The following is a 12,974-nucleotide window of genomic DNA, read 5'->3' as shown; positions in this document are numbered from 1 at the left end:
GGATCGAAATTGTGGATTTGAAAGAAAACATGAATCATCAGTGTACAATGACACCTTTGTTTTTAAGCCCTGGATTTCTAGGCCCTTGATATCGTTTGATCTGATTTTAATAGCTAACATTTCAATGGCCATAGTAAATAGATATGCTGATAGTGGACAACCTTGTTTTACTCCTCTGGACAGTAATACTTTCTGAGAAGCAGCCATTATTTACTAGTTTACATATGGGGTTACTATACATAACTTTAACCAATTATACATGAGATTCTCCAAAATTGAAATATTCCAGGCATTGACTAAAAAGTATTTAGTCAGCCACCAATTGTGCAAGTTCTCCCACTTAAAAAGTTTTTACCAAAAATATCTATTTTGGTTTCATCTGACCATATGACATTCTCCCCATCTTCTTCTGGATCATCCAAATGCTCTCTAGCAAACTTCAGACGGGCCAGGACCTGTACTGGCTTAAGCAGGGGGAAACGTCTGGCACTGCAGGATTTGAGTCCCTGGCGGCATAGTGTGTTACTGATGGTAGGATTTGTTACTTTGGTCCCAGCTCTCTGCAGGTCGTTCACTAGGTCCCCCCGTGTGGTTCTGGGATTTTTTTCTCACCGTTCTTGTGATCATTTTGACCCCACGGGGTGAGATCTTGCGTGGCGCCCCAGATCGAGGGAGATTATCATTGGTCTTGTATGTCTTCCATTTCCTGATAATTGCTCCCACAGTTGATTTCTTCAAACCAAGCTGCTTACCTATTGCAGATTCAGTCTTCCCAGCCTGGTGCAGGTCTACAATTTTGTTTCTGGTGTCCTTTGACAGCTCTTTGGTCTTGGCCATAGTGGAGTTTGGAGTGTGAGGTTGTGGGCAGGTGTCTTTTATACTGATAACAAGTTCAAACAGGTGCCATTAATACAGGTAACGAGTGGAGGACAGAGGAGCCTCTTAAAGAATAAGTTACAGGTCTGAGAGAGCCAGAAATCTTGCTTGTTTGTAGGTGACCAAATACTTATTTTCCACCATCATTTGCAAATAAATTCATTAAAAATCCCACAATGTGATTTTCTGACATTTTTTTCTCATTTTTTTCTGTCATAGTTGAAGTGTACTACCTATGATGAAAATTACAGGCCTCTCATGTTTTTAAGTTTTTTTGCCCCACTTGCCCCACTTGATAAAGTACGACAGTAATTTACAAAGCCTTTTCAAAGTCAGCTATAAATACCAGGCCTGGTTTCCTAGATTTTTCATAGTGCTCTATTGTTTCCAGTACTTGTCTTATATTATCTCCAATATATTGTCCATGTAAAAACCCTGTCTGCTTAGGGTGAATAATACCCGACAATACCTTTTTAATTCTATGCATATTGCTAGAATTTTTGCATCATAACACTGAAGTGTAAGGGGACTCTAATTTCTTAAATGGACTGAGATCTTTATATTTTCCACTTGGGTCCTGTTTCAGTAATAATGAAAATCAGACCTTGTTGTGTATCTGATAATCTACCATTTTAATAGGAGTGGTTCAAATAAGCTAATAATGGTCCTCTTAGTAGAACAAAAAAAAGTTAGGTATACCTCCACTGGTATGCCTTCCAGCCTTAAAGGCTTTAATTGCATCAAGATGTAATTTGGCCTTCAAATGAGTCTTTCTGTACAGCTACTAATTTGACATTAACATTTTAAAAAATCCATGCAATTTAACTTGGTTTAGTGGAAATGGAGACAAACAGAAAAAAATACACTTAAAGTACTTTGCTTCCTCTTTCAATATATTGTTTGGTGAATCATGGGTGACATTTGTAACAAGTTTCAGTAAATTCTTTTTGGCAGCATTTCTATTTTGAAGATACACCAAATTCTTTTTTTATCTTTCTTCATATTTCATCCAGTTCGCTTCATTTTTTAAAATGTATTACACTTGATCTTTCCTGAATAAGTTCCTCCATTTCTTTTAGTTTTTCCTATAGTACAGTTTTTATCGCTATCCATCTGTACCGTTAGTCCTTCCATTTCCTTTGTTAATATGGACTCTTGACCTAAATTGCTTTGTTTTAGAGATGATTATTGAATTGCATGGCCTCTAATAGGCACATTTAAAAGTGCCCTATACAATAAGGAGACCTGCTATAAATGATTCTGTCCTGGTTAAAAACAAGTTGTCATCCAATAGGCTATGATTAAACGTCCAATATCCTCACCCATGTGGAAATTCTCTAAGAGTAATATACATGCCAATTATTTGATGTTCCGAACACTTTCTGTCCCCTCAACACTTTTTTTTGTTTACTTTTGGTGCCAGCGAGAATGACATACGGAAGTAGTCAAGAAGACTAGCTTGATTGAGCCTCAGCCATGTATATCTCACTAGGTCAGGATATTTAAGCTTCCATATATCCACTAGTTCCAATATATCCATGATAATGGTGATTTCCTTAAGTGCATGATGGTGATATTTTGTAGTGTGATTTGTTTTCCTTTCCATTGAGATAATAAAAACCGTATTATAATAGAGTCTTGTATTGATAAATCATTATATACATTTTCAAAGCAGCGTGGATCATCATTATTTGGACCATATATATTAATGAGCACAATCGGTTTATGGTCAAATAATGTATATAAAATAAACCATTTAACTTGCGGATCTGTTTGGAAAATGTGTACATTCGGATCAAAATTATTGTTTACTCATATCATTACCCCTTTTGAGTTTCTTTTCCCATGGGAGAAGTATATTTTCCCCACCCCAGTCCTTTTTCCACACAACATCCTCTAAAATTGTTGAATGAGTTTCCTGTAAACAATAGATATATTCCTTCTCTTTTAGCCAGGTAAATATTTTTCTTATTATGTGCTAAGCCATTCAAATTATAACTGGCTATAGTCATTTCACCATTTACCGCAAGATACAAGTTTCAATTCTATTATCATAATATATATTTGTAAACTTACCATTAAAAAGTACAATAATGATTGAGTGTCCATATAGCTGTACCATGATATTAGCATTGCTACTAAGTAAACCTCCAATTGTTCTCCACTGTTCCGCACGCTTAAACCCCCCCCCCCCCCCCATCCCAGTGACCGGAAACAATCCTTCAAAAAGAGCACACAGTGCCACCCACAGGACAGAAGCAGATAAACCGCCAAAAGCATTTCCATCACTCTCACCTCAATAGTATTATATACAGCTATAAAAAAAATATTAAATCTTGCGCATCTTAATTTCCACAATTAACAAATAAAATGTGTAATAATGTGGGCAGTTCTAATGCTTAGGATGTTTACCTATAAACCAGGATTGCCATTACAAAAATTACATTTTTGGCAAGCAATTAATATTTTAGCAAACAATTATTGTGATTCATGAATTGTTAATTATTTACAATATTGTCATCGTCTTGAGTCAGAGTTGGTTCAACACTGTATGCACGTTACCTCTGGTGTTGCTGAGGGGTTTGAGGTAGAGGGCCAGCTCCTCCACACACTGACTGGCCTCCTCATAGTGCTGCGCGTCTTCTGGGCTGGTGATAAGGGCCACCGGCTGGATCTTGGGAACCTGGAATTGACGGGACACACAAGTGACACAATGGAATATTAATACATGAAAATAAACAATTAAACACTTTATACATTTAATATGATGCTGGGAAGTGAGTAAATTGGTTCATTTACAGTCAAATAATCAAACAAAGACCTTTGTTGGCTTATAATATAATTAGATGACTTAATCAATAGTTATGTGTTGGAGCATTGAGTGTGCAGGTTCTACTTTCCCTATACGCAGTGACATATACTGAACAAAAATATAAACGCAACATGCAACAATTTCAAAGGTTTTACTGAGCTACATATAAGGTAATCAGTCAATTTAAATACATCCATTAGGCCCTAATCTATGAATTTCACATGACTGGCCAGGGGTGCAGCCATGGGTGGGCCTCACGATCACCTCAGTGATCGGGAGGTGATATAGAGCAGCAGCTGTTGCATCCTGAGGTATCTCTGCAGGAAAATACATGATCTGAATGATTGATAGTTGGTATTCCGCAGTCATAAAAAGTACAAACTACAAAAGAGAAATTGTCAGACAGCAGAGGCAGTAGCTCTATAGAGATGAGAATTTTTAGAAATAATAAAGCAATCAAATAAAACAAAATGTAATATACACAATTGCACTGACCACACACACCTGCCACCTAAGCCCCTTTTTGAGCCTGGAAAAAAACCTGTATGTCAATGGGCATAGACACGCACTGAGCAGAGAGAATTGACCCAACTTCACAGATATAGAATCTTGGACACCCTTGGCTGGCTATGTGTTGACACTTCCAGTCAAATTATATCACAGATTGTCACTCTTAACAGAGGAAACAGTGTGATGACAGCGCGTCTTGGCAGTAATAGTAATGTCACCTGACAGGCCATCTGGCAACTTCACAAAATAAATGTATCGATATCTGCCACACCCCTTTGCATCAGAACAATGTCCTTTCACGTCGACAATTAGCGATCCGACAACACTACTGTGCCATCACCACGCCCCAAAAAACAATCCAATAAAAAAAGCGAGAGACGCCCTGGTGAGTAACATCCCAAACCGAAACTGCCTTGTGTGATTTAATTTATAGTCAGGTTTCCATTGACCCAGGTTTATTCGACAAAGGCAATCTGTAATGGAAACGGCAGATATAGAATACATTTTCTAAAGGAGCGACAACATTTATCAATCAAATGTATTTATAAAGCCCTTATTACATCAGCAGATGTTACAAAGTGCTATACAGAAACCCAGCTTAAAACCCCAAACAGGAAGCAACACAGATGTAGAAGCACGGTGGCTAGGAAAAACTCCCTAGAAAGGAAGGAATTTAGGACGAAACCTAGAGAGTTGGCCAGTCCTCTTCTGGCTTTGCTGGGTGGAGATTGTAAGAGTACATGGCCATTTAAGGCCAGATTGAACATCTTGAAGAACAAACGTTCATAGATGACCAGCAGGTTCAAATAATAAATCAGTGGTTTTAGACAAGAGGGTGCAACATTTCAGTACCTCAGGAGTAAATGTCAGTTGGCTTTTTATAGCGGAGCATTCAGAAGTCAATACAGCAGGTGCGGTAGAGAGAGTTGAAAACAGCAGGACCAGGACAAGGTAGCACATCCGGTGATCAGGTCAGGGGCAGGCAGGGTAGCCTAGTGGTTAGAGTGTTGGGCTAGTAACCTAAAGATTGCAAGTTTGAATCCCCGAGCTGACAAGGTACAAATCTGTCGTTCTGCCCCTGAACAAGGCAGTTAACCCACTGTTCCTATGCCGCCATTGAAAATAAGAATTTGTTCTTAACTGACTCACCTAGTTAAATACAGGTAAATAAAAATTTGCCACAGGCAGAACAGTTGAAACTGGAGCAGCAGCACAACCAGGTGGACAGCCAGGAGTCAAGGGTGGATTTTTCTTTTGTTAAACTTTATTTGCAACAAATAGTTTTTCTTATAAATATTGATTGCCAAATAAGTTTGGAAGCTCCACTCTACATTTAATTCTAAATACCCACTGCTTGCTAAATCTATTTTAACTATATAAAAATATATATATTTGCAGGACAAGGATTGTCCTGACTTTCAAGAATGCCTGAACTGCTTTAGCTTGCTTTCTGGTTGGCTGGCAAGTTTCACCATCAAAATATTTCAGATCTACAGGAGTGCAAGTTTCACCATGATATGGACCGCGGTGCTACGTTGGAACACAATTATTAGAATACGGCAAATATGTAAATTATTGCATTCTATCCATGCTGGTTTTCGCAGGCTACCTGAGGTGAGAGGGCATACAGGCTGTTTTTTTTTTTTTAAATAGGTGTGAATTCATTACGTCCAGCAGTTTTTAATCGACAAGATAGTTAAATGGTAACACACCCTTGCGGGCAATTGTCACATCTAATTTCTTTGTGAACTTCTTAAATGTTGACAACAACAAAAAAAAAAAAAAAATCTCTGGACAAGTTAATAGAAACATAGCTGGTGATCATAACTGAATAGGCCATTACTCACAGACCATCTCTGACACACCTTTAAGTAGGGATGGGCATTTGACATTTTTTGACTGTTCCGAGTACTCCCACGTCCCCCCCCCCTCCCCCGAGTACTTGAATGGAAAAAAGTATCTATTTTAGAACAAGGTCCGCACTGGGGAAAAAATGGCATGCATTTATCTATATACCAACAGCGCACAACATGCCAAATTTGTCATAGCCATTACATCAGAACCATTACAGATAAATCGTAATTGTTACATTTACCCATATATATCTATATTTATATGTCAAGAAAACAGTGCCATTTAAGATTAATTTACTGAAACCGTATCAACTGGTTATATTATAGCGTGGAACACAATCTTCAAAAGAGGCAGTAACCTCAGCAGTGGCTCTTGCTTGTAGAAGTCTTATGTTAGGAATCAAAAGGACTACGTAATGGTAGCTTAAGTAATTAAATATGAGCTGAAATCAAATTTCCCCATACATATTCAGTTAATAAAAACAAGTGCCATTTGAGAATCATTCATTGAAACTGTAATGAGCTGTGTTACCTGCTCGGCTCTGGCAGGGTCACGGCAGTCCTTTGCGGCGGCAAAAGATGTGATGCGAGATTTCTGCTACTTGTCCCCCTCTGAGAACGTCTCTTTGTGCTTGATAAGCGTATGATTTCTTATGGAACTAGATGTGCTGTGATAGGAGAGCTTGATATTGCATAGTTTGCATTGCACATGGGTTTCATCAGTTTGATCAAAATACCTTGCTTCCAAACCTCACTGCGTTTGGCCACCATGCTGATAGACCCCACTTTGCGCTATGCGCCTTAAACAGACACCCCACAGCCAATCAGAAGCACTTGACATAAAATAGTTGTCATTTAGATTTTTGAATGTTAAATAAGTTGTAAGGTGATAGTTAATCCCTCTCTGACAATATAAAAATGTTTTAATGTTAATGTCACGTGCACAAGGTGAAATTTCTTGCAGGCTCTAAATCCAACAACGCAGTAATTAATAGCAATGCAGATAAAGTCGAACAAAACCACACAATAAAATAAGAACGAGAAAGTTAGAAGCTATATACAGGGTCAGTTCCAGTACCATATTTACAATGAGCAGGAATACTGGAGTGAGAGAGGTAGATATGTATAGGGATAAGGTGACTAGGCATCAGGATGTATGATAAACAGTGTAGCAGGAGCGTAAATGATGATTGTATGCGAGTGTGTGTGCGCAGTTAGTATAAATGTGTGTTGATATGTGTGTGTTGGTGTGTGGGAATGTTTATTGGGTAGAGCAGGAGTTACGAAATAAATCTGACAAATAGCATTGCAGTATTTAAAGAAAAACGTGATCTCTGGGTTAAAGATAGAGTTGAGACGTACGTTCGAGTACTCATGCCCATCCCTACCTTTAAGGCTACCAGGTACATGCACCACAACTACTGACCAGAAAGATCTCTGAACGACACAGATCCCAAATAACTCCCCATTAGCTAGGTCCTCCTCTTATCATTAACTACTCTGTTTCTTCACCCTAAACATCAACAATCAGCTCCTAACTATCACATCTGATGGATTCATCTCCAATACTATTCTGTTGGTAGAATTCCCATGATCCTGTATCCCTAACCCTGGAGACCTTGGCACCACATCTATAATAGAAAAGGGGGAACACTGTGGTGGGACAGCACAACGAATAGATTCTAACTGAATTGAGCCACCCCCCTCCAACCCTGACACCCCTCTCCCAGGTCTCACGACTCACCTGTCCCCCCACCAGCTGCAGCAGGGCTGTGTTGACGGGCAGCTGCTCGATGTCAGTGGCGATGGCCGTCTGGTCGAAGGGGCAGGCCTTGCGGTGCAGCTTGTTTAGGCACATCTTGCAGACTGTGTGGCCACAGCCCAGCGAAATGGGTCGCCGCACCGTCTCCTCGAACGTCTGAGTGCAAATGGGACACAGCAGGAACTCTGTCCATTGTGGGGCTTGCACGGGCATGGCTGGGCAGCGTGTGTAGGGGTTGGGTGGGTGTGTGTGCAAGTGTTAAAAAAATATTTTAAGATTCCACTGGAATCAAGATTTTTCTTCCGAACTCAATTGTTCTTCAAATGTCACACATCGTGGATGCGCATCACGTCACAAATCCTGAAAGAGAAGGAAAACAATCATAGTGGGATAAAAGCAATGGATTATATATAAACTAGAAGACAAATAGGGGGCGCTGTGTTGAAGTCACCATGTCTCCATCTTGGCACTCCTCCATTGTAAAACATTTTTGAAGCTATAGAAATCCATTTATTAATGTCTACATTCGTTTTTGGACACATTTATTATATTAGATACCTTAATGAATAATTTGATATATATGTGAGCTAAACACAAAACTACAAAATTTAAACATTTATAAAATCATTCAATGAAGTATAATTATTTGAGACTGCTAATGTTACTGTCCCCACTACAACAACAAAAATACTTAAATACATGTAATTTTCTCCTTGAAACATGTAATTGAAATACTGTAGAATTCCATTAATTCCTATAAAGGACCGCTCCTACTGGGTAGTGCCAATATGGCCGACCGGTTGCTTCACAGCCTATCCATTGGCAATACATAGCATCTGTAATCCAGGGTTTACAGAGAGAAATAGTAATGGCTTCTTTTTGTAGGCACTAACACCGCCATGGTTTGTTGGACAAAGCTTATGAGGAAAATTAATGCCATTTTTGGATAAATGCTGAAAATAAGGTCTGTGGTAAACACAAGTGTAGGAAATCTTTAAACATTTGATTATGAGAATCTTTATCAGCTAACGTCCCTTATGAATTTTTAAGAATTTATGTTGTAAGAAAAAGCAAATAAAGGCTTCATAATTCATAAAGGTTATGTTAACTGACTGCTATAAACTCATAGAACAAAACGTATAAAAATCTCCTAAACATGTGTTAAATGCCGAAAATAAGGCTGGAGGTTATTAAACGTATTATTTCCCCCATAACCAAAGGTAACTAATTTCCGGGTTTTAGGACTACAAACTGGCGAACTCTATATACATCATTGGTTAAAAGCCTGTGGGTTATATTGTGTTGACAGTGACTCTTGCACAATGTAACATTAGCCGAGCCAATTACCTTGACACAACAGATGACTCAAACCGTCATTCTTTACATTTATGGCTGGCAACTATTTGCATAGCTACACTTCTCATAACAAACAACCCAAGTTACAGGAGCTGATAAAGTGGATCTAATTTCTCTTCTTAGCACAGGTCAAGCAATAATTTCTACATTTAACGTTAGCTACAATAAAATAAGGTTGGACAAATCCATTGGCCAGTGTCCTGTTAGCCAACTAACGATACTTAGCTGACAGAGAAACGTTAACGTCTGGCTAACTATATTTTCATAAAAATTATACCAGACACAATATGAATAGCTTCAATGAACACGCATAGAGAATAGATTATGGTTAAATGCACAAGGCAAGTCAGTTCAATACCGCTGCCTTACAAATTCAAAATGGCTAGGTAAAGAGACAATCCACCACCGGCAAGCTGAATAGTTAGTTAGTAACGTTAGCATGATTGCCATCCAGCAGTGTCGTCTTTAGTTAACCAACCAACTACCTGATTAAACCTGTTCTGGGTGGTTCAATCGTTTTCAAAGCGCCAGAAAATTCAGCCTTCAGATACATAATGAATGGCTGGCCACCCAGACGGCCAAATGACCGATCAAAACAACGACTGACGCTGTTAGCCTGTGGCCTGGCTAGCTTTAGTGGACAAAGACGAAGGGGCGACGACGCTAGCTACTTGTGCTGCTTGAACTAACGTAGCTAGTTAGCCAACTTATGCTGCGCAGAATTAGCTAACTAACAATTTGATTCTGCAAGTTTAGCTACAGCTTCTATATACTCATGCCTTTTATTTCAAATACCAATTAGTTAACCACGCAACACAACACGTCTAACTAGCTTTATGGCAAGTCGCTAAATAGTTGAGTTAAATTCGAGCGACAATTAGCTAACTGGCTACTATATATGGTAAACAACCTTAGATATCTAGCTAACGTTAGATGCTTTCATGACTGAAACGAAAACAAAAACGCATGAAACGAATTTAGTTAAAGAAACTAGGTAAGTTAGCTAGCTGTTAAACTAGCCACATTAACATTACAAGTAAAACAAATAGCTAACTACAAGGGAAATCGTGCTAGCTAGATAACGTAAAGCCATTTCATGTGGCAATAGCTACAATTGTGTTAGCTAAGCTAGTTAACGTTAGCTATATTTAACACTACTGTTTTACTATAGTAGACGTCTAGTTAACTGAATATCAAATATTTAGCTAGCTATCGTTGTGTGGCAATCCAATTACTAAACCAGGTTGCAGAATGTTGTTGGCGAGTAAATTAAATAAGCCAGTTAACATACTGCTACGTAGTTAGCGAGCTGAGTGGGATGCTAGCTCTCAGTCATGCCAGCTGGCTAGGCTAGCTCAGAAACTAGGCGTCGTTAACGAACATGTATTGTTCACGGTTCATAACATATTAGCGTTTACATGCACAAATTACTCACTCATTCCAAAACACTTGGAAGACTTTTATCTGTCTTTAGAAAAATCTTGTGTTATTTTATCGGAAGCCATGTCGCCTATGCAGCTTGGCTGCTGCCGAAGTTTGAGGGTGTCAACTGAGTGTCTGGCTTGTTCGCTAACATTTGAGGTGGGCGATGAGCGACTGCACCCCCGGTCGGTGGGAGAATGCCAGTGCACAGCAAACATGTCGGGCAGCATCGCCATCTGTCACGTCTAGTGGATATGGCCAGAGAGGAAGCGGTAGCGGCCCATGTCGGTGGAAAATATGTGTCCCTCCAAGTAGGTGGCGTTTTTCGCCTACCAAGCAATGCTTTGTTTGTATGGAGATCAATGAGTTTCGAATTTGGTCCCAAAAAGGGAATGGTTATTTGCTACGTGAGGTTTATTTGATTGAATAGACGTTTCTTAATGATGGTTGTTACACGAGTGTACTGATATAAGTAAGACACGTGACATCCCCGCAACTTTGAGAAAAACATATTTATATCAGAGTTGTCACGGCTTGGCTATTTATATTAACGACTGAGACTAGTAGCATAGCATCGCTCTCTGTTTAATACAGACGGTTGACGTCAACAATCCTAATCGTATATTCAAAGATATTAACCCTCCTGTTATGTTCGTTTCATGTTAATTAATTCTGTGTTCCCGGTCCAGAATGACCGCCCCTTTATATCTGATTATAAATCCATAATAATATCACCTAATGTTGTGTTAGATCTTTTTAACTTAAGTTATTGTGAACATTACACGTTTTGAACTTCTATTTGCTATTTATGGCCTGTAGGCCTCATTGACCTGAGCTCATACAACTCGTTTTTGAGTAAAATGTATGGATTATTTTGACTATAACAAATACCCAGATTACATATATTGTGCTATTTATCACAGACTACTTTGTGTGAAATTTTAACAAGGACTCTCTCCTCCTCACCAGTGTCATGATCAAAGATATGATCAAGAGCCTCACATACAGTATATCGTTTGATCATTGTGCTGCCACAGAATGAATAGTGAGCAAGGCCTCAAAAAAGCTATATACCAGAGCTGCGAGAAAAGTGCTATGTATTATTGAAACAATGTTGCGATTGTTTGTGAGAATGTCAACAGGTGTGGTTCCCGTGGGCGAAAGATTCTATTGGGGAAAGGTTCCGGTGTAGGTTTCCATGGATGCCAAGAAGGGAGTGAGGTGTGTGCTCAAACATACATGCATGTGGGGGTCTGGGAGAGGAACTGTGTCCATCTGATGAATGGGCAACTAAATTTTATACACAAAATGACCGGTCATTTTTAATTTTTTACCAGGAACACCACAAGGGCACAAATGTTAAATAAAACACCCAACGTTTAATGAAAATCGTCCAAATGTATATTGTGTGTTCAGATGCCCTGTGTGGACAAAGTCATGGAACCTTATAACAATCAGATTAAGTTAACTACATTTTTCAGAGAGAAAACGTGTAAATCGGTCGAATTGGACCGATTCACAAGTTTTCTTCAAGGGTGGTGGATTACATCTGTCCAGGTAGGTTATTGACCTTGATCAGATATTTTATAGTCATTTTGAAATTATTTTGTGTATTTCTATCCTCTGGTACACTTTAAACTCAATGTCAGGGGAATTCTTTCAGTTGCAAATAGGTCATTCATTCATGTGCGATAGCCTACAGTTGGATGCTTAGTAACAGATCATTGTTGTTCTTATACGATTTACTTTTATTAGTACAACTGGACAAATCCTGTGCCTAATCAGTCTGCAGCTGATCATAAAGGAAAATAGAACAAAATTACAAGTAATGCACTTTTTTATATATATTTTAATGTCTTCATCCCATGTCTTTTATGGCAACACCACTTTCTTATATGGTCAGTACAATGCCAGCTATCACACATATGTTTCTTATGTACTGGTGGCTTATTTCCATTCTAAATGATTATCCATTATCCTATGTAGTAATCATTTGATAAAGGGTAGACATTGAATTAAATCCACTACTTCAAATATCCTAGTTCTAGTGAGTCTATTTTACCAGCTGCCTGCAACAATTAGTGATCCCTTTCTCCTCATTAGGTTCCAATCAAACTTGTCTTCTTTGCCTTGTCAGCCAATGGAGGAGGAAAAGGTGCAAATCACACAAATATCGCCTTCTGCCAGCTCTTTGCATTGGACAAAAGCCTCTGATGACCGGGGCTTCCTCCTGAGCCTCGTCCTCGAGCCTGGCACACTCTCTGCCTCCTCTCCCTTACTTTCCCCCTCCTCCCCCTCTGCTCCAGGCTCTGCCGTCCATGACCTGCAGTCCAAGGTGAATGCACTCTCCCAGAAATCCAGCGGGAGAGAGAGAAAGAGGGAG

The 12,974-nt window shown here is 39.1% G+C and overlaps 1 protein-coding gene across 1 annotated transcript in view; it reads right to left on the bottom strand.

Moving 5' to 3' along the window:
• The window catches only part of LOC109874617 (roquin-1-like), a 39,239-nt gene extending 28,394 nt beyond the window's left edge, over positions 1 to 10,845 (bottom strand). Inside the window, exons 1-3 of the mRNA XM_031809848.1 lie at positions 10,605 to 10,845; positions 7,796 to 8,173; positions 3,439 to 3,559 (exon numbers count right to left, since the gene is read on the bottom strand). Coding sequence (XP_031665708.1) covers positions 3,439 to 3,559; positions 7,796 to 8,026 — 352 coding nt within the window. The 5' untranslated portion in view covers positions 8,027 to 8,173; positions 10,605 to 10,845. The remainder of the gene's footprint in view (positions 1 to 3,438; positions 3,560 to 7,795; positions 8,174 to 10,604) is intronic.
• Between the last annotated feature and the right edge of the window lie 2,129 nt (positions 10,846 to 12,974).

This window comes from Oncorhynchus kisutch, linkage group LG30 (genome assembly GCF_002021735.2).
Source record: "Oncorhynchus kisutch isolate 150728-3 linkage group LG30, Okis_V2, whole genome shotgun sequence".
NCBI lineage: Eukaryota > Metazoa > Chordata > Actinopteri > Salmoniformes > Salmonidae > Oncorhynchus > Oncorhynchus kisutch.
The sequence above is the reverse complement of the archived record's forward strand: the minus strand, read 5'-3'. Positions and strand labels throughout refer to the sequence as shown.